Source organism: Fukomys damarensis, unplaced genomic scaffold, assembly GCF_012274545.1.
Source record: "Fukomys damarensis isolate Sample0158 unplaced genomic scaffold, DMR_v1.0_HiC HiC_scaffold_38, whole genome shotgun sequence".
Classification (NCBI taxonomy): domain Eukaryota; kingdom Metazoa; phylum Chordata; class Mammalia; order Rodentia; family Bathyergidae; genus Fukomys; species Fukomys damarensis.
Window position 1 is genome coordinate 30,330,794 of NW_022900950.1, and position 25,087 is coordinate 30,355,880.

The 25,087-nt window shown below is 38.2% G+C and overlaps 1 protein-coding gene across 3 annotated transcripts in view; it reads left to right on the plus strand.

Annotated features, from left to right (window-relative positions):
• Positions 1–25,087, plus strand: part of Wasf3 (WASP family member 3) — an 85,718-nt gene that overhangs the window by 30,063 nt on the left and 30,568 nt on the right. For all 3 annotated transcript variants that reach the window (XM_033759915.1, XM_010623821.3, XM_010623822.3), the window contains one exon: positions 15,732–15,874. In XM_033759915.1, the coding sequence (XP_033615806.1) occupies positions 15,742–15,874 (133 nt within the window). In that variant the 5' untranslated portion in view covers positions 15,732–15,741. The remainder of the gene's footprint in view (positions 1–15,731; positions 15,875–25,087) is intronic.

The following is a 25,087-nucleotide window of genomic DNA, read 5'->3' on the forward strand; positions in this document are numbered from 1 at the left end:
AAAAAAAAAAAAAAAAAAAAAAAAGAATAAACAAAATTTTCAAGAAATAGCAGCATGTATAATCAAAGTATGAGCACTAGAATGAAAAGGTAGGTTGGACAAAGAGCCACATTTAGAAATTGTCCTTAAGGGACTGGAATAGCGACTGGAGTAGGGACTGTAACCTCTGTACTGATGGAGGTTATCTGTAAGTCTGATTTTGTCATAAGTTCTCTAGTATTAGGTGTAAGAAGATACTTTGGTAGTTTTGAAGGACAATTTTAGCTAAGAAATTTTAGAAACTCTTACAGATTCCACCATAGTTTTTTGTAATGATTTGTAACAGTAGCCAGCTACTGGGGTACCTGGAAACTGCCAGAAGAGGCCAGCAATTGGAGCCCCTTTTTATATCTAGCTTTACTATTATGGCATTTTTATACATCATTTGGTTATACTTTTCTGTTGGATATTTAAGAACAAATGAAAATGAGACCTGTATTAATTAAAATTAACCTCTTGCTCTCTATTAAGGCCAGTTAAATCTCCTCAGGCATTACTTTAGAGCCATGCATAGAGCCTCTGAGCTCAGTGTCAGCCATCAGGATGGATCATGGACTTGCTTGACCATGTTGCTTTCTGTGAAAGCATGAGAGTCTTTTTCCCTCTTGGTGACCCCCTCTTTTGGCACACTGTGAATTTATTGATTCTTGTCCTCTGCAGGCCAGCCGTCTCCCTTCTCAGGGAGAGTAAAGTTGTAGGATCCTGTAGAAAAGGTTCCTTCATGTCCTGGGTCCTTGATGACCTTGAAGGGAAAGGGACAAAATATTGGCTGTCCATTTAGTCCAGTTACCTTTCTAGTTATTTTCTCTAAACTTTAGTTGTTGAACACCCAGAAGAAAAGATTAGCATTATTAGTGCAGTAGGAGCACTAAGCCAATCTATTATAATTTTATCTGGATATTGAACACTTTTGAAATATAAAGCACGGTTAGAGGATTGTTATTTCTTATCAACCATGGTGGTTCTAGTTGTTCAATCCCTGCAGAATTATAATAGACAACAGTTACATAGTTTTACAGAGAAAACATGACATCAAGAGCCACACATAGCATTTTAGCATGACAATCATGATACTATCTTTGAAACAGTTAAATGTCCATCTTAGTATAGAGTAGTCTTTTAGTCACACGTATCCATCTGATTGTGAGATATTAAATGATAGAAAAAAACCCCCTCTCACCTAAATAGTTATTCTTTAGTAGGATGTCATCTAAGGAGAATGTACGGACCAATATATATATATACCTTAGAAGTTTATAATGTTTAGCCTCTAATTTTTAGTGTGTGATGTTGTTTGTAGAGACATGTGTAACATATCATTTAAAACCCCTATTATTTAACTAGTGATTTCATATTGACTTGACATGTACCTCTTATGAAAAGTAGCTAGAGCACAAGAGAAAGGCAGATACCTAAGTCAGAAACAGGTTTAGTACCATACAATATCTTAGAAGACCTATACACCCAGAAAACATGAATACATTTAGTATATCATAAAATTACCAATAATGAGTATTACAGCTCTATGGGAACCCTTGTCCCTTAATTTAATTTTGCACCAAGAGCACCTTTTAATAAAAACTTATTTCTTTACCCTCAGAAAATTTAACTTTTTGGCAATGACTATATCACAATAATATGTTTAGCAGTGTTTATTGGAGTGAGTCTACCATAAAGCTGTGTAAATTATTGGAGTTCCCTTGTGAACAAAGACCAGAACAAAATATTTCCAGGAAGCTCCTTTATTTACCAAGGGGAGTCCTGTCGTGCAGTTTCCCTAACCTAAGGGTCCCCATTTAATGACCTTAACAAATTTTTAGACAGCATATGAAAACCAGATTATAATAATTAACAATTACCCTTGACCAATGAAAGGTTCCGGAGTTATCAGACAGACAGTAATATGTATTGCATTTGTAAAACCAGTCTTACTTGACGTCATTTTGATCAGCTGGCAGTCTGGGAGGAAGCATGTCTTTAACTCTAATGACATTTATCTATCTATAAGCCAACATAACTTACAGGCAGATATTTTAAAAATCGAAAAAAGCAAATAAAAAAAATCACTGAGCTCAAACTACACAGCTGTAAGACAAATTGGACAGACAGATGGACAAACACATAAGAGGACTTATTTATAAAGCCAGAATGCACTTGGATATATTTGGCCAACTTGAATTATAATAATCCTGTTACAGTTTTTAGGTTTGTAACTATAAATAAGACTATTCAGAACTTTTGTAGGTCAGTTAACAGAGATCTACTGTAATAAGGATCAGAAAGAATAAAAATCTTTTACACCTGTGAAAACAAAGACAAGTTTTTTGTTTGTTTGTTTGTTTTGGTACTGGGGATCAAACTCTGGATCTTGTGCTTGTGAAGCAGGCCGTGGAACTACTGAGCTAAATTCCCAGCCCAAGATTAAGATGGGCCCCAGGCTCCTAGTTATCTGATTGGAGTATCTATCTGTATAGGCTTCTCATTGTTCTTTTCATACCATAGTTGTTGGATAGTTACAGCTGATAGCTGAAACTGCTGTTTTGATAGTCACATGTTCCCTATCGATGGACAGACTGTTAAAAGGTAATTTTAACTATTTCTATGGATGGGTGCACAGACCAAGTCTGGGTGTAGAAAGGTACTAGGTCGCAGTGATTGGAGCTTTTTTTTTTCCAGCTTTAATTGAGTTTATTGGTACATTTTAGGGATACAGTACAGTTACATTCATTATTGGGATCTTGTACCTTTACATGGCAGTTCTTGGTTCTCATTTTTTTACCCTTATCCCTACCCTCCCTTCACCCCCTCCTCCCCTCCACGTATACAAACATTTTATTCCCATTTTTTCATTTTGTGGAATTTTTTTCTTTTCCCTTATTCCCTTTCCCCTACACTTCCCACTTTCCCTACACCTTTAGCTCTTTTCTTCCTATTTCACGTTTTCAGTTATCTCATTAGGGTCTTGTGTACTATTATAGTTTTTCACACCAGAGAAACTGTTCGGTATTTACACATTTGTGACTTATTTATTTCAATTAGGAGTATATCCTCAATATGTATCCATTTTCCTATGAATGAATCTAATTTGTCATTCTTTATGGCTGAGTAGTATTCCATTTTATAGAAAAACCACATCTTCTTTATCCAGTTTCCAACAGATGGGCAAATGGGCTGTTTCCAAGTTTTAGCTATTACAAACTGTGCTGCTATAAATATAGGTGTGCATATATCACTGTGATATGATTCTTTTAATTCTTTTGGAAAGATACCCAGTAGAGGGATGGCTGGGTCACATGGAACCTCTAGTCCCAGCTCTTTGAGATATCTCCATATTGATTTCCATAGTGGTTGCACCAGTCTGTACTCCCACCAACAATGGAGAAAGGTTTCTTTCTCCCCACAACCCTGCCAACACTTGGTCTTGGTTGATTTCTTGATAGCAGCCATTCTTTGTGGGGTGAGGTGGAATCTCAGTGTTGTTTTCATCTGCATCTCTCAAATGACCAGTGATGTGGAACATTTTTTCATATATTTACTTGCTGCTTTTACTTCTTTGTCTGAGAAATGTCTGTTCATTTCAGATGCCCATTTTTGAATTGGGTCTTTATATTTGGGGGATCTGATTGTTTTGAGTTCTTTATATATTCTAGATAATAGACCTTTGTCTGGGGAGAAGGTGGTAAAAATTTTTTTCCACATTATGGGTTGTCTCTTAGTTCTATTGATGGTTTCTTTTGCAGTGCAGAAGCTTTTTAATAAGATGAGATCCCAGTTGTTGATTCTTTCTGCTAGTGCCTGTACTACTGAGGATTTTTTCATAAAGTCTTTTCCTATGCCAATGCCTTCAGGAGTTCTGCCTAACTTATTTTCCAGCAAGTTTAGGGTTTCTGCTTTAATATTTAGACCTTTAATCCACTTGGATTTTAATTTAGCGCATGGTGAAAGATAAGGGTCTAGTTTTAATCTTTGGCAGGTTGAGATCCAGTTTTTTGAATACCATTTATTAAAGAGGTTATCTTTCCTCCAGTGAGGATGGTCAGCTTCTTTGTCAAAGATAACATAGCTGAATGCATCTGGAGTTGTTTTTGTGTCTTTCAATCTGTTCCACTGATCCTCAGGTCTATTTTTTGGCCAGTACCATGCTGTTTTTATCACAGTGGCTTTGTAGTATAGTTTCAAATTGGGAATGGTTATACCTGCTGCCATGTGTCTGTTACCTAGGATGGCTTTTGCTGTTCTAGGTCTCTTCTCGTTCCAAATGAATTTTTGGGTTCTTTTTTCTAGTTCTGTGAAATATAGTATTGGAATTTCAGTTGGCATTGCATTGAATCTGTATAGCAGTTTGGGTAGTATGGCCATTTTCACTATGTTTATTCTTCCTACTCAGGAGCAGGGGATATCTTTCCATTTTCTTATATCCTCTTTGATCTCTTTTTTCAGAGTGCTGTAGTTTTCAATGTAGAGGTCTTTTGCTTCGATAGGTTGATTCCTAGATACTTCATTTTTTTAATGCTATTGTGAAAGGAATTGTTTCCCTAATTTCTTTCTCAGTGAGTCTGTTATTTGTGTACAAGAAAGCTATTGATTTTTGGGTGTTGACCTTGTATCCTGCTACTCTGCTAAAAGTGTCAATTAAGTCTAGAAGTCTTTTGGTGGAGTTTTTTTGGTCTTCAATGTAGAGTATCATATCATCAGCAAATAATGACAGTTTCTTTCTTTCCTATCTTTCTTGCTTTAATTTCTTTCTCTTGTATAATTGCTATGGCCAATGTTTCTAGAACTATATCAAAGAGGAGTGGTGATAGTGGGCATCCTTGTCTTGTTCTTGATTTTAACGTGAAGGTTTTCAGTTTTTGGCTATTTAATATGATGTTGGCTGTTGGTTTTTCATAGATAGCCTTTATTAAGTTGAGATATAGACCTTCTATTCCAATTTTTTTCAGGGTTTTTATCATGAATGGGTGTTGAATTTTGTCAAATGCTTTTTCTGCATCTATTGAGAGGATCATATGGTTTTTGTCCTTGACTTTGTTAATATAGTGTATTATATTTATTGACTACGTATGTTGAACCATCTTTGCATTCCTGGAATAAATCTGACTTGGTCAGGATGTGTGATCTTCTTGACGATCCTCTGTATTCTGTTTGCTAGTATCTTTTTAAGGATTTTTGCATCTATATTCATTAAGGAGATTGGCCTGTAGTTCTCTTTTTTAGTTGCGTCTTTCCCTGGTTTGGGAATCAAAATGATACTTGCTTCAAGGAATGAATTTGGAAGTATTGCTTCCTTTTCTATTTCATTGAAAAGGTTGAAGAGTAAAGGCGGTAGTTCTTCTTTAAATGTCATGTAAAATTCAGCAGTGAATCCATGAGGATCAGGGCTTTTCTTTGTTGTAGATTTTTAATTACATTTTCAATTTCACTGATTGTAATTGGGGTGTTTAAAATGTTTTTATCTTCTTTGTTCAACATTGGTAATTCATAAGTATCTAGAAATCTGTCCATTTCTTCTGTTTTCCATTTTATTAGAGTACAGGTTCTCAAAGTAGGTATTGACTATCCTCTGGATTTCTGTTGGATCTGTTGTGACTTCACCTTTTTCATTCCTAATTGCATGGATGTGAACCTTTCCTTTTTTGATACGATTAGCTAAGGGTTTATCAATTTTATTTATTCTTTCAAAAAACCAACTCTTTGATTCACTTATTTTTTTGTATCGTTTTAGTTTCCATTGTATTGACTCCTTGTCTAATCTTTATGATTTCCTCTCTTGTTTGAGGTTTGGGTTTTTCTTGCTCTTGTTTTTCTAGTAGTCTAAGAGTCATCATTATGTTGTTTATTTGAGCTCACTCTGTTTTCCTAGTGTGGGTATTCAGTGCTATGAATTTTCCATGTAGAACTGCTTTCATTGTGTCCCATAGATTCCTGTATGTTGTATTGGCAGTTTTGTTTATTTGTAAAAACTGTCTGGTTTCTTCTTTAATTTCCTCTGTGACCCATTGATTGTTCAGGAGAGTGTTGTTCAATTTCCATGTGTTTGTGAAGTTCCTATAGTTTCTTATGCTATTGATCTCTAGCTTAATTGCACTATGATCTGATAATATACAGGGTATAACTTCAATTCTTTTGCATATATTTAAACCTGTTCTATGAGCTAGTACATGGTCTATCTTGGAGAATGACCCATGTGCAGCTGAAAAGAATGTATATTCTGATTTTGTGAGATGGAACACTCTATAGACGTCTAATAAGTCCATGCGTTCAAAAGCTTGGTTCAATTCTAGTATTTCGTTGTTGATTTTTTGCCTAGATGATCTATCTATTTGTGATAGTGGGGTGTTTAGATCCCCCACTACATTTGTATCAGTGCTTATTTGGTTTTTCATGTTACTTAATATTTGTTTTATATAGTTGGGGGCATTATTATTTGGTGCATATATTATGTTTATGATTGTCACCTCTTTCTCTTGAATTGTTCCCTTTACAAGGATGTAGTGGACTTCTGTGTCTCTCTTAATCAGTTTTGGTTTGAAATTTACTTTGTCTGCGAATAAGATTGCTACCCCGGTTTTTTTCTGGCCTCCTGTTGTATGGAGAATTGTTTTCCACCTTTTCACTTTCAGTAATACTGTGGGCTTCTTTTTGCACTAGGTGTGTTTCTTGTATGCAACATATTGTTGGATTTTGCTTCTTAATCCATTCTGCCAGTCTATTTCTCTTGATTGGTGAATTGAGGCCATTGACATTGATGGTTATAACTGATATGTACTGACTTATTATTGTCATGTTATTGTCCTTTTGTTGACTCTTTTTAATTTTCTCCCTCTCGTTTTAGTTTCTTGCCTTGCCTGTTTGATTTGTTCTGTTGGGCCTCATGGTGTTGTGACCTTCATTGTCTTTTTCTAGGATATTGTTTAGAATTCCTTGTAGTGCTGGTTTGGTATTCATGAAGTTTCTCAGGTGTTCTTTGTCATGGAAGTATCTTATTTCCCCATCCATTTTGAAAGAGAGATTTGCAGGAAACATCAGTCTAGGTTGGAGGTTGTTTTCTTTTTTGGCTTGAAACACCTCACTCCAGGCTCTCCTTGACCTGAGGATCTATGTTGTAAAATCTGCTGTGATTCTGATGGGCTTTCCTTTGCATGTGATTTGTTTCTTTTCTCTTACTGCTTGTAGTATTTTGCTTTTCTGTTGGGTTTCTGGGATCTTGTTATATGTCTATGTGTAGATTTTTTTGATCATGGCTAGTTGGAGTCCTATATGCCTCACTTATCTGTATGTCAAATTCTTCCCCTCTGTTTGTGAAGTTTCCTGTCATTAATTCTGTGAACAACTTTTTAAGTTGTTTGCATTTTCTCCTGCTACTTCATGGATTCCTATCAGTCTTATGTTATTCTTCTTTTCATCATCTAGGAGTTGTTGGATCAATTTCTCATGATCCTTTACTGTTTTTAAGAGACCTCTCTTTTCCTGGCCACTGACTGCAATCCTATCTTCTATATCTGAGATTCTATCTTTGCATTCTGTTATTCTGTTGGGAACAGTTTCAGTATAGTTTTTAATCTCCTGGATATCTGTTTGAATCTATTTAATGGATTTCATTTCTTTCCTATGTTGAGCATTCATTGTTTCCATTTCTATTTTATGCTGGGCCTTCATGGCTTCTATCATGGTCCTGATCTCATCTATTTTTTTTTGTCAGTTTCTGTTCTAGAGTCTCGAATCATGACTTTCATTTTGCTCACCATCTCTATGGTTATCTGGGAAATTATTTCTGTTTTGAATTTTTCTAGAGCCTGATTGATCTGTTTTGTTACTTCCTGTGCTGTGAGTTCAGAGTGTCCTGGTGGTTCACAATCAGACTTTTCATCCTCATTTTCCCTAATGTTTGCCATTGGAAGTCTGTCTTTGTGTCTTGCTTAAGTGTTTTCTCGTTTTTATTTTTGCTGTTGGGTTGCCCTTGATTTAATGTCTGGGTTATTAAATCTTCCTGATATAGTTGGGGTTTAGCTTTTGAGTCTCTAATGACTCATAGACATTCTAATTTTCATAATATCAGAGAAAACAACTTGTTAAATCAGTCACAATCCTTTATCCCTATTGATACAATCAGCAGCACAATCAAGCACAACTTGCAATTTGACCACTTGTGGTAGTCATTAATCTATCACCTTTAAACCATGTGAATTAAATTAAAATCAAGAAGCAGCCCAGGCCGGGCATTTAGCTCAGCGATTCGGTGGCCTGCCTCGCAAGCTCAAGGACCTAAGTTCGATCCCTGGTACCAAAAAAAGAAGCAGCCCAAAATATGTTTGCAGTGAATAAACTTTTCAGTATAGCATATTTACCATTTAGGATGGGGGCTTAGACAGAGTTAGGATGAGAGGAGTAGATAAGTCAAAGAATTGTAGAACGTTTCAAGTGAAGCCAGAGGACATAGAATGACCATACAATCTTTAGGAAACTGTTAAATTCAGAAGGGATAGACAGAATGCAAGTATAAGGAGAAGAATATATCCCCTTAGCAGTAATAGGGGCTCACTTTCCCTTGAAACTATTGACCCTTGAGTGAGGTAAAATGACAGAAAAAAAGAACATAAAGAAACATGAAAAAATGATAAAAGAAGAAATCTGATTTATGGTGGGAGCAGGAACAGAAAGGGAGATGAGGGATAATATGGTGGAGCAAGAGACTGAGTTGGTGAAAGAGGACAGAAAAAAGAATTTGCAGAGTGGAATGAGGAAAAGAAAGAAAAGGAAAAAAATGACTTTGAAGGGCCTCTTTCAGACTATATCTCTGCTGTCATAATACACATCGTGTGCAGACATGTGCAGAACTAAATCCCCCTATCTCAGCTAGTGGATGGCAGACCCCCTCGACTCAGACTGACCTCAGGTTTCAAGGCCCAAATTAAGTTTCCTGACCTCCTGCAGGGTTGAACTCCACACAGTTGTACTGCAGGTTTCCCCTGCCCTTTCATTAAAGATGTTCAAAGTTGGGAGCTCAGAAAAATACCCTTTATAACCAGCTATGCCTCTGCAGAGTAGGTCCAATGACTGGCACAATCGGGAGATCTGAGAGTGGGGGGCGTGTTTCAGGGGCGCCCTCATGGCTATGTTCCTTGTGCTCCAGAAATGGTGGTGCCCCAGGGGAGGGCGTGGTTACAGGGTCTCACTTTGTGCTGTGGTTGGAGTTTTTAAGCAGTAGGGGAAAAAGACCTGCCTGGGTTCTAATCTGTCCTGCTGCAGATGTTTACCTATGGCAGTTTTTCCCATTTTGCCTGTGAGCCTTGGACCATACTTAGCTATTTTTTTCCCCAGAGCCTCAGTTAGTATATCTCTGATAATAGTGGCCATCCTGGCAAGATGTCTTATAGAGAAATTTTGACAATACAGGCAGACCTCTGGGGACTGGGGCTGTGCCTATTCTTTAATACCTATTTTGTTTAAAACTATTGTTAGGGTAAGGTTTCCTAGGAATGACTTGTTCTATCCCCGAATTGAGTTGTTAAAAAAATCAGGCTGTTCTCTGCTGTAAAAACTTCTAAGCATCTTTCTTGAGGGGGGAGGGAAGTAAGAGGAGTTAATCTCTAGTTCTATCTAAGGGCTGAAAGGCAGATTAACTTGGACTAAATTTAGAGTTATTGGATTAAATCTAACAGGTTTTTTAATATGGACCAGATATAAGTGAAAGTCAGCTTCATTTTAGAAGGACCCTAGGAAAGGAAAACTCACCCTTCTGGAAACTTGGCCCTGAAATACAGCAGCCACAGAAGAGAGAATTGCCTTGGACCAAACACTGCTGAAATCTGCATAATTTCTGAGGGTCAGGGTAGTGGAGAAGGACAAAAGAGTGACTCTTAAAGTATGGCACAGGAACTAAATCTTGACCATTTCAGTTGCAAAAGTACAATTAAGATCAAGAGTTGACAATTTAAAATAACTGAAAGGTTTAGTTTTTTTCTTTCTTAGACCTTCAATAATACTTGCCTGAAAACATCTCCTATTCCAATCTCCTATCTGGTTGGCAGGCCACTGGGGATCTTAAATGGGGACTGTTTGTGCTTCCATAGGAATTGCCGTTCCCCTGGCTGCCTGCCTTCTGAACTTCTAAAATTAAGATAATATTCATCTCCAAATATAGTAGCAGCTTATAATGCTGCTTGTCTTTCATCAGAAGTCAGTATTTAAATTAAGAGTAATGTTACTTATTACTCTTTCCAATCTAGTTCATAGGTCTGCAAGACCTCGATGTACTTGTGTTTCTGGAAAACATTCCTCTGTCTTGTTTCATCTGTCTTGGGTCACTGAGAGGAAAAGACATATGAACATGGGTAGTTCCATTTGGCTTACAATTATATTTTGAACACAAATAAGAATTATTTCATAATGTAAGGAAATTCTGAACATAAGGCATTTCTGACCACTTTTCCTCTCTCTTGATTCTAGCTATAAAATAGTATCATAGTCAGCACTTCCTTCTGCATTGCATTTTGGCTTTAATGAGTAGTCAGGCTGGCATGGGTACAGAAAAATACTACATGGCCCCTTTTCAACATGTGAGGGTTGAACATTTTCCAGTGTTTAAGAATACATTCCAAAGGAGCATAATGTTTTGACATTGAACTCCCATTTGTAAAACAAGAGAAAGAAATCAGAATCCCTCTTAATATCTACTTGATTCCTAGGCCCTGGAGGCATCACCCAAGTTGATTCCACTCCAAGGCAGGTGGCTGCCATCTAGAGACCTAGAAGATAAAATCAGACTGGAGTATCCACCCTTTTACCAGTGTGTGATTTTATTTTCCCAGGAAACTTGTGCTTCTTACCCTGCTAGGTGTTTTTAAAAGCACAAGTTACAATTGATTTCAGCTGTAAGCATCATGGTTAAAGAAGGAAGTGTTGTTAGCAAAACTTGTAATGAAGAGATGAAAACTATTGTTTTGTAATTCTTTGAGAGATTGAAGCAGATAGACCAAAAGGCAGCACTTTCCATCCTGCAAAGCAGATCTCCTCTAGAAGCAAACAAAAGGCTTGGAGGTATTTCACCCACAAAGAAGCCTCCAAGACACCTGTGTTATTTACCTAATCACCTAGGCAAACTTCCTTAGCAGCAAGACAAGGCTGTGCTTTATTCAAGGTTTAATCTAAAATTTGGTGTCTCTGAAGCTTCACAAGTTAAATTTACAGTCATTGCCTAGCAGCCACAATCCACGTATTAATAAAGGTACATTTATCAGTTTTCTAGGAGCACATGAAAAGAGAAAGGCTAACTGAAATCCCTTTTTATTCTAGTTAGCATATAAAAAATACAAGTGGAAGTGGCTAATTGATTGCTATTTTCCTTCACGGAAGGCAGACTGTTGTAAGCTGCCTCATACTTACTTCTGGAGGGAGAAACAATCTTACTACAAGGTGGTTCCAAAGTTAACTTTCAGTGGATTGGAGAAAAGCTTAGGGGGAGTTTATAATTTACTAGCAGAGAGAAAAGTCCAAATAAAAGCCCAAGCCACCCTCCCACACACAAATTACATAGAATTTTACAAGTTTATTGTAAGTATTTTAAAATCCTCAACTTATTAGTGAAGGAATTTTCTTCCCCTACACACATAAATGATGAAAACCAGACCTAGAAGGGGAGAGGGAAGGTTGGGGTTCTCCCTTAGTGTATTCCTCACCAGATGACTTCCCTGTCTTCAGTGTTAACAAATCGTTCATTTTCTTTGAGCTCAATTTAAAGTTCCTTTGTTGGAAAAGGTTGGGACAGTTTTAGAGATCTTTCCTTTTTCTGACTTTACATGCTTCTGTAAGGAAAGTGTACAGTGATAGGCAACGATCAGAGATGAGACCAGGAAAGGAGGTATCTTCTTCTAATGCTCACGTTACTGAGACAACTTGCTCCTGAGTTGAAGATCAAACCAGAAAGGAAACTGAGGCAGAACAGGCCCAACATTTTCTCTAGAGTATAGAGAAGGATTGAACTGCTGGAACATCCCAGTGAAATCTGTCCTCCAAGTCTTAAGAACAGCCGCTGACCTATTGTCTTTTAACTGATGGATAGGGTCCTGTGATTTATTAATAGGCATGTATATTTCTTAAATATAAACTAGATTTCATAAAAAGACCCTTTCTATGGCATTTTCTAAGTTTACTTGTAGTCCCTATTAAGGTCCACTAAATGGTGTTCTAACATTGCCTTTTCCCTAACACTGTTGTCTAACAAAATAAGAAATGCCAGTAAATGCAGCAACTTCAGCATCTAGGTCCAAATGCAACATATACAAAACAGAAATAAAATGTAATTTTAACAAAAAACAATTTGTAGAAGAAAAACTCAAGGCATACACAATTGCAAGACATAAGATGCAAAATTTAAAATGAGGCACAGTCTATAATCAATGAAACACAAGCCAGAAGCTATGAAACAAGAGCCAGTATCTATGAAACAAAAGCAAACTCTCACTTTTATCCAGTTATCTTGGTAGAAGACCACCAAATAATACAGGGCATATGATATAAGACCTCCAAGTAATGTAAGGGCAGTACAACTCCCAACATGCTAGATATCTGAAATGCCAGGTTTGTGTTCTCTAAAATTGAAGAATGAATTCTAGGAACAAAGCTAATTTTAGAGAATATGGGCCAGGAATATAGCTCAGTGGCACAGTGCCTGCTTGGCAAGTTTGAGGCCCTGAATTTGATTCCTGGCACCAATACACAAACACACACACACACACACATATACACATACATACATATATATATATTTTAAAGTTATTGAATAAAAGACAGCTCCCGCTTGAGAGGGACAGGAGGAGACATCCAGAAAGTGGGTTGCCCACCAACTCCTTTTTTCAAAGGTGTTTTGAGCAAAGCCATGAGATAAGCCAGATTTGAGGTGGAACAAAACTATAGTCCACTAATAAGAATAAAAGTGTAGTTGATTGATCCAATGGGAAATCATGAAGTAGGACAAAACTAGAATCAACCAATAGGATTATAAGTACAGTCACTCAGGTAATATTGATTAAATGAAAATCAAATGGGAAAGCAAGTCACATAGCAAGTGTACATAAAATGAACAGGGATTTCCAGGAAGGAATGGGCTAGGGAGGATTTGGTCTGCCACCCAAGGTGATTGATCCCTATTTAGAATATCAGTCAAGGCTGTTTATCTCTAGGAGAAGTAGTTCCTCTTTTTAAATCCTGGCTTCAGTAAATGGGCCTGTTGTCTTCCATATTGGGTGCCTGGAGGGCCTAGCCCTGTTTTAACTGCCTACAGTATATCCAACTAATTTAGCTCTCTACAGTAGTTTCACTGCCAAAAGAAGGCATCCAAGTATTGGGCCTTTCTGTGTTTCTGTTCCTGCAAGTAACATATCCCTGCCATATTTTCTAATGTTGTACCAGGAATAGGTTGCTGTTTGAGCAGTGGGTTTGAAATTCTATACGCCTCCTTAAACAGAAAGTTGTGATTTGATTTTATTTATAATAGTTTTTGAGGAGGGAGGGTAAAGGGAATACTATGATATTTGGAATATCCTTCCTGGCTTGATTATCTCTTATTTTAATCCAAGGCACTGAAAGCTGCTTACGTATTGAGTGCATGGGGGGATAATTGACAGGTGTTACTGTAGAGTGACCTGAGTGGCAGTCTTTGTAGAGAGAAGCCCTGTCCCCCAGTCCCTTTTCCCACTGTCAATGTCAGTAGGTCTTTTCAAATGTTCCCCAGGAAGAACATTGTACTCTTTAGGTGAGTAGAGCAAGTCTGTATATTCGATTTAATGCTTCTGTGTTTAGTTCATTTCCTTCCCCTCCCCTTGACCCTGTTTAGTGACCCAAATGTAGATTCCTTAATCCCCCTTATCTAAAGAGTAAACATTCTGGGTGGAGTGGAAGAGGGACAGCCCAGGAAAGAGAAGGGATTCTTAAGTGGGTTTAAAAGCCATTCTTGTTTTCTTTTTGCTCTGTTCTTGTGTCACAGATACTTGGTTTTTCCTATACCCGAGCCTCTGGTAGAGAGTGTGGGGTACTTTCTGGAGCTCAGGTGGGCTTACTTCCCACATGCAGTCTGGGTGTAGCCTTTTCTGTCTCATAACCTGTTATATTTTATCTGCAGTTTCGTAGCTGTTTTCCACATTATGCTCTTAGCATTTATATTGGTCTGCTTCTCATCAGTATAACAAAATACCTGAGATAATCAATTTACAAAGAAAAAATGATTTATTTTGGCTTCCTGTTGGGAGGTTCTACTCCATGATTGGTTGGCCCTGTTGGCTCTGAGCCTTTGATAGGACCAGAAGAAGCACATGGTGGAGAAAACCCCTCACTTTATCACCAGGAGGAACTGGAGTCCCCAAATCCTCTTCCAGGGTAGCTCTCCAATGACTTCAGGACCTCTCACCTGGCCCCCCAGGTGAGGGACAAGGCTTTAATGAATAGGTCATTAGGGGATATTCAACATCAAAATATAGTTGTCCTAGCCGGGTGTGGTGGCACATGCCTGTAATCCCAGCACTTGGGAGGCTGAAGCAGGAGGATCACTGCAAGTTTAAGACCAGCCTGGGCTACACAGTGAGCTCCAAAGCAGTCTGAACTACATAGTGAGACCCTGTCTCAAAAACAAAACACACACACACACACACACACACACACACACACACAAAACCAAAACAAAAAAAGATAGATAAATAGATAGATAGATAGATAGATAGATAGATAGATAGATAGATAGATAGTTGTCCTTTTGGACTTTTAACCTTTTCTTTCTACCATCATTTCAGTAAAGAAGGAAGGAGGTAAAAATGCATGTATTTCTTTTCAAAAAATAGCTAGAAAGTTTAGCTAGAAAACTTGATTTTTTTCTATAGAAGATTATACTGATTATGCATCTAAAATCTATGAAATTCATTGGACTAATGAGACATTTGTTGCACTTTAGCTGGTTCTGTCATGTAGGAATGATAGGATAGATATAGGAAATGATATCAGGACCTCCAAATATGATATAAGGGAACCTGTTAGATGTCTGATACACCGAGTTCATGTTTCTCTAAAGTCAAAGATTGAATTCTAGGAACATCAGAAGTTAATATTAGGGAATATTTATTGAAGGGGAAAGATACCGCTCCTGAAAAGAATGAGGGGGCTCAAAAGTGGGTGGCCGAAGACCCCACTTTTCAGGGGAAGTTTTAAAGCAGAAACCATGTGCGTATAATGTGGGTGAAAGCTGTGGACAACCAGTAAGGTTATAAGTACATAATTGCTTAGGTGATAGTGATCCAGTGGCGGAACAAGTCACGTAAGAAGTATGCATGGAAAGAACAAAGACTTTTTCTAGGAAATGATGGGTCTAGAGGTCTTGGTCACCCATCCAGGTGACTATTGTCCATCTAGACTTCATTAGGCCATGTGTTACCACTTATTGTGTCCTTTGGGGAAGTATGTAGGCCTGGTCATTTTGCCTTCTCCAACAGATGCATCTCTGGCTACAGTTGTATTGTGCTTTCATCTTTTGTGCTGACTTTTTCAAGGGCACAGCACTGTGTGACTGCCTATAATATTTCTACCTAACTTAGCTGTCTATAGTAGGATGACGAGAATTTCTGGGGAAGAGTTGATTTTTAAGGAAACTGAAATCAGATAGTTAAAATGTGAATATGAGGTTTTAAAACAGTCTTTTTCATTTTCAGATTGTGAGCCATGCCTTTAGTGAAGAGGAACATTGAACCCCGGCACTTGTGCCGGGGAGCTCTGCCTGAAGGAATTACCAGTGAACTTGAGTGTGTAACCAATAGTACTCTTTCTGCAATCATACGCCAGCTAAGCAGTCTCAGTAAGTCATCTTTTTGTTTGTTTAGTGATGACATTTTATCTTCATCTTACCTAATGGATTTTAACAGTTATGTGATTTCAGCTTAAAGGAAAGAACTTTTCTTCCTCTACATTTCTCAGGCTGTAACTAATTTATGTATCATATTGGGTTTGTGATGCTTAGGGAAGATATAATGCTGAATTTAGGAATTTTAGACAAGACATACATGTAAATTTAAAGTAGTATTAATTTTTTAAAAGCTTTTCAAACTGAAGCTGATTGGTACTACTTAAAAATTTTTTGTCAGTTGTTTCATTAAACTTGAAGAGTACAAATTATTTTCTTACAAATACAATAGATTGAAAACTGGGTAAACCTGTAATATGCCTGGTACATAGTAGTTGCTCAGTAAATATTTGTCGATTGACAAATGAGTCACAGAATAAAGCTAAAAAGCAATAAGATTTGCTGATTTTAACCAACTAAAAGTTAAAATGCTGGTATTGGCTTCTGTATTAAAGTCAGGAAATGTTTCAGTTAGTCTTGATTGTCAATTTGACTAGTTTTAGGGACTCCTGGAGAGGTGATTGGATCATGGGCACGCGATACTTACAGTGTATCACCTGCTGAAATTTACAGTTGAATGTGCTGTTTGGAGGCAGTGGGTCCTGAGGGGCCTGCCTCTGGGAGGTGCATCTCTCTGATACGCCCTCCTTGTGCTCTGCTTTTTGGCCTCTGTGAAGTGAGCTTCTTTGCTCTAACACACCCTTTAGCCCCCATGTTCCTGCATGGGAACCAGCCAGACATGGACTGAAACCTCTGAAGCTGAGCAAAATGAACCATTTCTACCTTTATGCTGTTATGTGTCAGGCATTTTGTCCCAACAACAGTAACTAACAAGTACAGAAAATTGGTACCAGAAGTGGGTCACTGCTGTGACTGTACCAGACCATGTGGGTTTTAGCAGCATTTGGAACTAACTGGTTTGTGGGAGTGGTTGAAGAGGTTTGGAGGATCAAGCTGGAGAAAGCCTAGAATGCTGTAAGCAGAGTCTGATGAGTGATTCTGATCGGGGGTGAGTGTTGATAGGAATTTAAGAGTAAAAGCCAGCCTCTTGGGGTTTCAATTGGAAATGGAGATTCTGAATAAAGGCCATATGTATGACATTATAGCAAAACCTTTTGTCTACACTTTTTCTGTGTCCTAAGACTGCGGGAAGCTGAATATAAAGGTGGCAGACTAATTGATTTGGCAGAGAAAATCTCAAGTCAGTTCAGTGCTCAGACTGTGCAAAGGCTGCTTTTAGACATATTTATAATGAGAATCAGGAGCAAAGAGCAAAACAAGAAGATTTGGAACACTTAAATTTTAGCCCCCCAAAAGTAACATGTAAAGTTGGGACCAAAAAAAAAAGGAGTAGTTGTTGATTAGTACCATTAAAAAGAAACCAGGCCAGGTGTGGTGGCGCACCCCTGTAATCCCAGCACTTGGGAGGCTGAGATGGAGGATCTCTATGAGTTCGAGACCAGCCTGGACTACATAGTGAGTTCCAGGTCAGTCTCAACTACATAGTGAGACCCTGTCTCAAAGAAACCAAATACTTTGCATCAGGACAAAAGATAAAGGTGCCTTGTGTATCTCTTAGAAATCAACAAAACCCCACTGATTGCAAGGTCAAGGGTATAAATTTGAGAAGAGACACCTCCTAGGTCCTATGCTATGAAAGGGCCACCTGTTATTCATGTACTGGTGCTCAGCTCCCCAAGCACTCGGAAGCCACTGTAGCCATGGTCCATTGGAGCTTGGCTACTGCTCACACCAGTGGCAGACCTTGGGATTGTCCACATGATGCTATTTCTTAAGCATACAGAATGCAAGTCATGAAGGCCTCAGTCCATTTCAGAAGGATGCCTGGAAGGCCAGGCACTGCCCGTAAGCAGGATTTGTGAAACTGTGGGAATGAAGGCAAAGGCACAGTGGAGACCCTAGGAAGTCAGAGATAGTAGGAATGTGGGAAAGTCTGCTAAAGAAGGGTGTAGGTAGTAAGTGGAGCCAGCCTATAAGAGAGAAGTCACGTGAGTCACAACCAATAGACCATAGGTGTGAGGCTACCCAAGCCCTCTGGAACTCACACTTTACCACCATGTGCCCTAGATGCCACACATGGAACTATAAAACTTAATGTTTTTCATGGTGGGTTTTGGGCTTGCTTTGGTCTGGTTTTCTTCTATCTCCTGATTCCTCCCTGTTGGAATGGGAATATTTAACATGTGCTATTGTATGGTAGCTTTAAGCAGTTTGGTTTTAGACTTTGGACATGGACTTTTGAGCAAGGCTGGAACTGTTGAGACTTTGTGGAAGGAATTGTTGTGCTTTTTGTTGTATAGTAGATAGAATTATGACCTTGTTAATGTGTTTATATTGGAGATTTAGTTTAAGATGTGACTTGGCAGGGGTTGTTGGACTTGTGCCCGTTAATCGGAATTGTCAACTTGACTGGTTTAAGAGATTCCTGAATGGATGATTAGATCATGAGAATATTATACTCATCACTGGATTAATCCACTGACTTTCATAGTTGAATGTGCTTTAGGTACATAGGGCCCCTTTGAAGGAGATGAGTCACTAGGGGCATGCCTTTGGAGGCTGTCTCTCTCTCTGGTACACTTTCTGTGTGCTCCTTCTTGGCTGCTATAAAGTGAGTTCCTTTTTCCACTATGCCCTTCCCCCATGATGTTCCTGCCTTAGAACAAGCCAGCCATCAACTGAAGCCTCTGAAACAGACATTCCACTTCCTCCTTTAAGTTGTGTATGTCAGGCATTTTGTCCTAACAGCAATAGAGCTGATCAATACAACAAATAAATTGATTAATATATATACCATCTATTTGTATGCATATACTGATGGCAGATACAAGCATGAAAATCTTTGTTATTCTAATTTTGAATGTTAGTATTAAATATCCAAGGAATAGTGTATTTTTTTTAACTCAAATGCGCATGTGAATGCTTTTTCCTTCCAAGCTTTTTTGAAGTTGCATTATTTTTACCTAACTTTTAACATTTACCAGTATATCATGATCTTGTTTTCTTACATCTTCCCACTCCTTTTCTGTTTAGATAGTTTAGATAACATGGTGACAGGTTTACACAGTTAAAATTTTCAGAAACTCTTAATAACTAGAAAATCCTCCATGAAATTGTACATACCAGTAGCCTTGGGCACAGGAAGATTTTTTTTTCTCCTTTAGAAACTCAAGTATTTTCATGTATTTTGAAGAAACACTACAGATGAGCATTTCTTTAAAACACTTTTGCTGCGTTATTATTAATGTATTGTACTAGACCTGTAATCATTGGCTAAGGAGAAAGTAACTTGAAATTATTTAAAATGTGTTTTAAAACATTTCTTCTGGAATCTAAGCTAATTACAGCTTACTCTTGATAATGGTTATTAATAAAATGTATAAATTCATTTAAATACAGGAAGATTCCTTATAAATTATTAAAGGGTAAAAATGTTTGTTTACATTTTTGTACTTTTGAAAGAATGCTTTAGTCTCTTGTTTTTGTGACTGTGGTATCTTTTAGCACAAGTACAAGTGATAAAACCAGTAAAACTGTTAAAATTTTAATCATCAATCTGCATCTCACACTGTAATGTTTCACATAAAGCTGTACTATTTTTGTTTATGATGGTTGCTTGACCATAATCTCTTGTAATTGAATCTGCCTGCCCAGTATGTTTTGTTGCATGTGACCATTATAGGCAGAATGATAGCTTCTCCAGACTTGTCCATGCTCTTATCTTTGGAACCTATAGATATGTTAGATACCTGCAAGGGGGAAGTATGCTAAACATTTGACCTTAAGAGAAGACGATTACCCCAGGTTCTCTGGTTGGGTCCAGTGTAAACACAGGAGTCCTTTAACTGTGGAAAAGAGAGGTAGAAGAATTGGTATGTCAGAATGTGTTCTATGACAAAGCAACAACCAGCCATTGCTGGCTTTGAAGATGGAAAAAGGGGACAATAGCTGAGAAATGCAGACATCCTATAGAGGATGCAGAAGGCAAGGAAATGGACCTTCCCCACCCTCAACCCAGTCCTGAATACAGTTCTGCCAGTATCTTGATTTTAATATGGTGAAGTTCATTTCAGGCTTTAGACCTCCAGAACTTTAAGATAATTTGTGCTGTTTTAAGTAAAGTAACATTTTGTGTTAATGTGATAGGAAGCAATAGAAAACTCATATACCACTCCAACCTGGGTACCATATAATCCTCTGTAGCCACAGGATTGAGCCAGCAAAGGGAACCTGCCTCAAGAACACCCAACCCTAGTTGGGCAGCCTCAGTTGCTGTCAATCTGCCTTTGTATCAGAATCACTTGAGGAGCATTAGGACAAGATGCTGGGACTCTCTTCTGAGGTGGTGATTGGAGTATGCATCCAGAGATGTCACCCATGAAATGAGATACCTGTGTACCTGGATTGGTCATTCAGATCCTTTCAGGGGATTTGAATGAAAAATCATAGTGAATTTGCCAGTTTATTATGGGACTTATTGTTGAGATGTCATCCTTGACTGAATAAGCCATGATAGCCACTCATAAGCTGAAGTTGGAGAGAGTATGGAACTTAAGAGAAAGCAGAAAACATCAGTGATGAAGAAATGCAAAAGAAAGGATGTGCTGAAAAAAATTATACAGGAGAGAGACCATGAGGCCCACAATTTGGAAATAGCACCTGTTCCTTAGACTTGCCTAGGACAGTTTTTCTCTTCCTTTTAAAGTGTAGTGTGTGGATGTCTTCAAGGTGAATCCACCCTTTCTTCAGATTCCTTGTATGCATCCTGGCCTTATAACCCAAAGATCTTACAAAAAGAGGCTAATGATATGTGCTTGAGGTATAATTTCTAGAAAACTAAGATGCTGACTGCAGTGGACTGAATGCTTACGTCTCCCTCGAGTCTGTGTGTTGAAATCCTAATCCCCAGGATGATGATATTTAGAGACCAGGCCTATGGGGAGGTGATAGGTCAAGATAATAGTTCTCATGAATGAGATTAGTGCCTTCATTTAAAAGGCCTTCGAGGAAGCCCTTGGCCCTTCTGTGTCGGCGTGAAGCAGTGGGCACCATCTTGAAGCAGAGTAACTCTCACTGCATGCCAAATCTGCCACCACCCTGATGGTCATGTTGCTGTCAGCTCTTTGCTCAATTAAAGTTATAACTTCTTGCGATCAAACTCTTAGATATCCCAATGTTATTTTAATACAGTTTGCTTAAAAAGGAGATGGGAACATAGGACATTTGTGCCAAGGATGACACAAGTTTTTTTTTTTTAATACTTCATACTTTGGCTTTTACTACTTTGCTTTGTTCTTGGGATTGTCTTTCTGCTTCTCTAACAGTCATCCTAGGATGTCAGGATAAAAGTAATTAGAAATTTAGTATTACGCCCCCACACACGTACACACAACAAAGCTTTAGGCTACATTTCGTGGTACTAATAAGTTGATGTAGAAAATTTAATACAAAAAACACAGAAAGGAAAAGACGTACAAAATTCTGTTAATCAGAGAAAAGTATTGAAAATGCTTTATATATGTCTTTTTAAAGTAGTCTTTCATCCATTAATTTTTTAAAAAATATATTTTTGCATTAATTTTCACATTTGGCATAATTATGTGAATGACAAAAGTCTTTTCTTAAAGATTTAAAAAAGTAATTATTTTTAATACTTTCTAAGATATGTGTTATGTTTACTATCAATCCAAATGCAAATTTAAGCCCAACCTGAGCAACTTAGCTACTCAGCAAAATTGTGTCTCACAATTAAAAATAAATGACTGGGGGGGCCGGGGATTTAGCTCAGTGGTGCCACACCTGCCTTGGAAGCACAAGGTCCTGAGTTCAATCCCCAGTACCCCTGAGGAGTGAGAGGAGAGGAGAGGAAGGGAGGAAAAGTTTAAATAAATTAATGACATTTTATTCATAAAGAATCTGAAAGAATTGAATAATTGGTCACCCAGACGACTTGCACCACAAAGGAATAAAGAGTACCTAAAAGGTAAATATAAAAGATCATCAACACTATATCTGTTATTTGTATAAAACTATTTACCATTTCATATTTATTGTGGAGTTGATAACTTATGTGACAGCAAGAGTGCTGAGCACAGAAGGGAGGAAATGGAGTTATTTTATTTTATATTTTTTACAAAATACTATATTGTTTGGAAGTAGATTGTGATGAATTAAGGATGCATGTATGATTTTCAGTAACCATTAAGAACACCACATAGAAGAGATAAAATGGAATCTTAAAATAAGATTTGGATTATCCTAGCAGAAAGCATGAAAGGAGGAGTAGATAAACTCCAAATTATAGTTGGAGATTATTATTAGAATCCCTCAGTAATTGAGAGAGCAGGTAGGTTAAAAAGTAAGAATACATAGTAAATTTGACTACTGCCAATCTAACCTAATTGATCTTTGTATGCCATTTTGGCTTATATTTATACATCCCTGCAAAGCTTTATGCACTCAGGTGGGGGTAATCCTCTGACAAGTTTATACCTAAATGTGTTACTAGGAGGCAGGGACTGATCAGAAGAGGCAGATCACTGAAAGAGTTTATCTCTCTCCCTGGCTCCTCCTCCATTCTCTGTTTCCTGGCTGCACTCAGGCAAGCAGCTATCCTCTGCTGTGCCGTGCTGCCTTGGAGCTGACCAACTCTGTGCTAAAAATGTGAGTCAAAATTGGGAGCGAACTCAGGTCCTTGTGCTTACGAGGCAGGTGGCAGAAACATCTCCTTCTTTATGTTGCAAATATCAGGTATTTTGCCCCAGTGATGATAAAAGTAACACAGAAAAACACTAAATTCCTAAATTGTATAATACATATTCTTTTGTTTTTTGTTTTTTGTGGGTTTTTTCTTTTGTTTTTGTTTTTGTTTTTGTTTTTTTTTTTTTTTGAGACAGCGTCTTACTATATAGCTGATACTGACCTGGAACTCACCATGTAGCCCAGGCTGGTCTCGAACTCACAGTGATCCTCCTGCCTCAGCCTCCCGAGTGCTGGGATTACAGGTGTGTGCCACCACACCTGGCCAATACATATTCTTTTAATTTCCCATGAAATTCACCAAGATGAAACATGTGCTAGGCCATAAAAGGAAAGTTTGAAAAGATAGACTAATACAAAAGAGTGTGATGATGAGATAATCTTTCAGGTAATTCTCAAATATTAAAAAATCAAGCAATATGTTTTTAAATATTCCTTAAGTCAGAAGGAATTCAACAAGGAAAATTTGAAACTGTTACAGAGAGGTAATAAACACAAAATACCAGTGTACTGTATTTGTGGGATTTACTTAAATACCTAGAGGGAAATTTATAGCTTTAAATGCTTATATTAGCAAAGAAGAAAGGTTTAAAATCAGGAACATATTCCTCAGGTGAGCCCTTAGTTCAGCAGTGCTGCCATAATTTCATAGTTTTAGTGCTTGTAGAATGCCTATTTCATATCTTTTCTTTCCATCTCACACTTCCACACTCTGAGCGGATGACTGTGCTGCTTCTATCATTGGTAACATAAAGGCAATCAGAGGAGAACTGGATTTCCCCACCCGATCAATCGCCCCTTTGCATGGCTCTGTACCAGGCCTGCCTGCCTGGGTGGTTCATGATTCTACCTGAGCCATCTCCCACCTACACAGTGGATCTCACACCCTCTTGCTCACTGTAGGACTTCATTTACCTTCTCTGTTCTCTGCACCTTCTTTGCTCTCCTCTGTCTACCATCATTCCCATCAAATACAATATATGGAGAAGTCTGTCTTAATTAAATCATCCTCTTCTGTTAGCCCACTTGTTTCCTTTCACAGCATGAGACCTTCAAATAACTACATCTCCATTGCCTTTATTTCCCTTATTGTCTCTTGTACCCATTCAAGTCCTGCCCACTTATTTGAAACTACTTTTCACTTCCTCTGAAGAGACCTTCTTCTCCTAGCTTCTTCACCTGGTGTTTCTTCTACTCTCCTTCTTACCTGTTCTTTATTAGTCTCCTTTGATGATTCTTCCCAGTATCTCCATGTTGGAGTGCTTCAGTGCTTGGTCACTAAAACTCCTCTCCCCCTATTCTTTTTTATCATGAAGCAGGAAACTGGAGACCCCGGACAGTCCGTTCAATACAAAGATAGGAGCAAAAAGCGGCTTTTAATGCTATTGACTCCTCACCTGATTGTCAGTCTCAAGAACCCCAAGTAGAGGTTTATGCTTCTTTATATACTTCTTTTTACATCTACAAAGCTTAATTCCATTGTACTTTCCCTGGGAGTATAGCAAGCAGGATTTACACAAAGCAGAGCAGTGGAGGGAGAGGAGAGCATAGAGTTCTGGCAGGACTTTCTGAGTGTATTAAGCTCCTTTGGTGACAGATTATAGTTGTCATGGCCAGTCAGGTACAATCTACAAAGAGCATAATTACCTAATTAACCCATAGTTGCCTGATAACACAGTTAACTCATAGTTGTCTAATTCCATACAGAGGGATGGTCACATCTCTCAGTCAGATGAGCTTACCCACTCCAGTGGCTTGAAGTACCATCTCTATGCTGATGACTTCCAAATTTCTGCCTGAAGTTCTGACCTCCCTTGGAATTCAGACTTGTCTATACATGGCTCACTTAATACCTGCACTAGATTTCGACTAGATACCTCAAACTCCACATGACTAAAACAGAATTTATGATTTCTTCTTTACCTCAGTCCCTTATCAAATGCTTTTGGTTGTCTTATTTTCTAATAGCAGACTTCCAGTCTAGTAGCTCATGAGCTCTTATTTCCTTGCTGCTACTATTCTAGTTAGTCACCATTGCTTCTCAGGAGCCTCCCAGCTGATCTCCCTGCTCCCAGTCTAGGCACTCCACTCCCAAACGGAAGGACATTTCTTTCTCTGTTCCACTAATTATGGGTCTCCAGCCACTCTGGCCTCCTTGGTGTTGGTCAGACCCTCCAAGTAAATTTCTTTCTTCTTCCTGGAAGATTCTTCCTGCAGGAGCTTGAATAGAAGCTTCCTTACTTAGTCAGTCAATACCACCATATCAGTGAGGCCTTTGATTGCCACCCATTTCCTGCCACTCTCTGGCCTCTTACTATTTTATTTTCTTCATAGTATTTGTTACCACCTGAGGTATCAGTCTGCTGGCTTATTGTCTGTTTCCCCCAT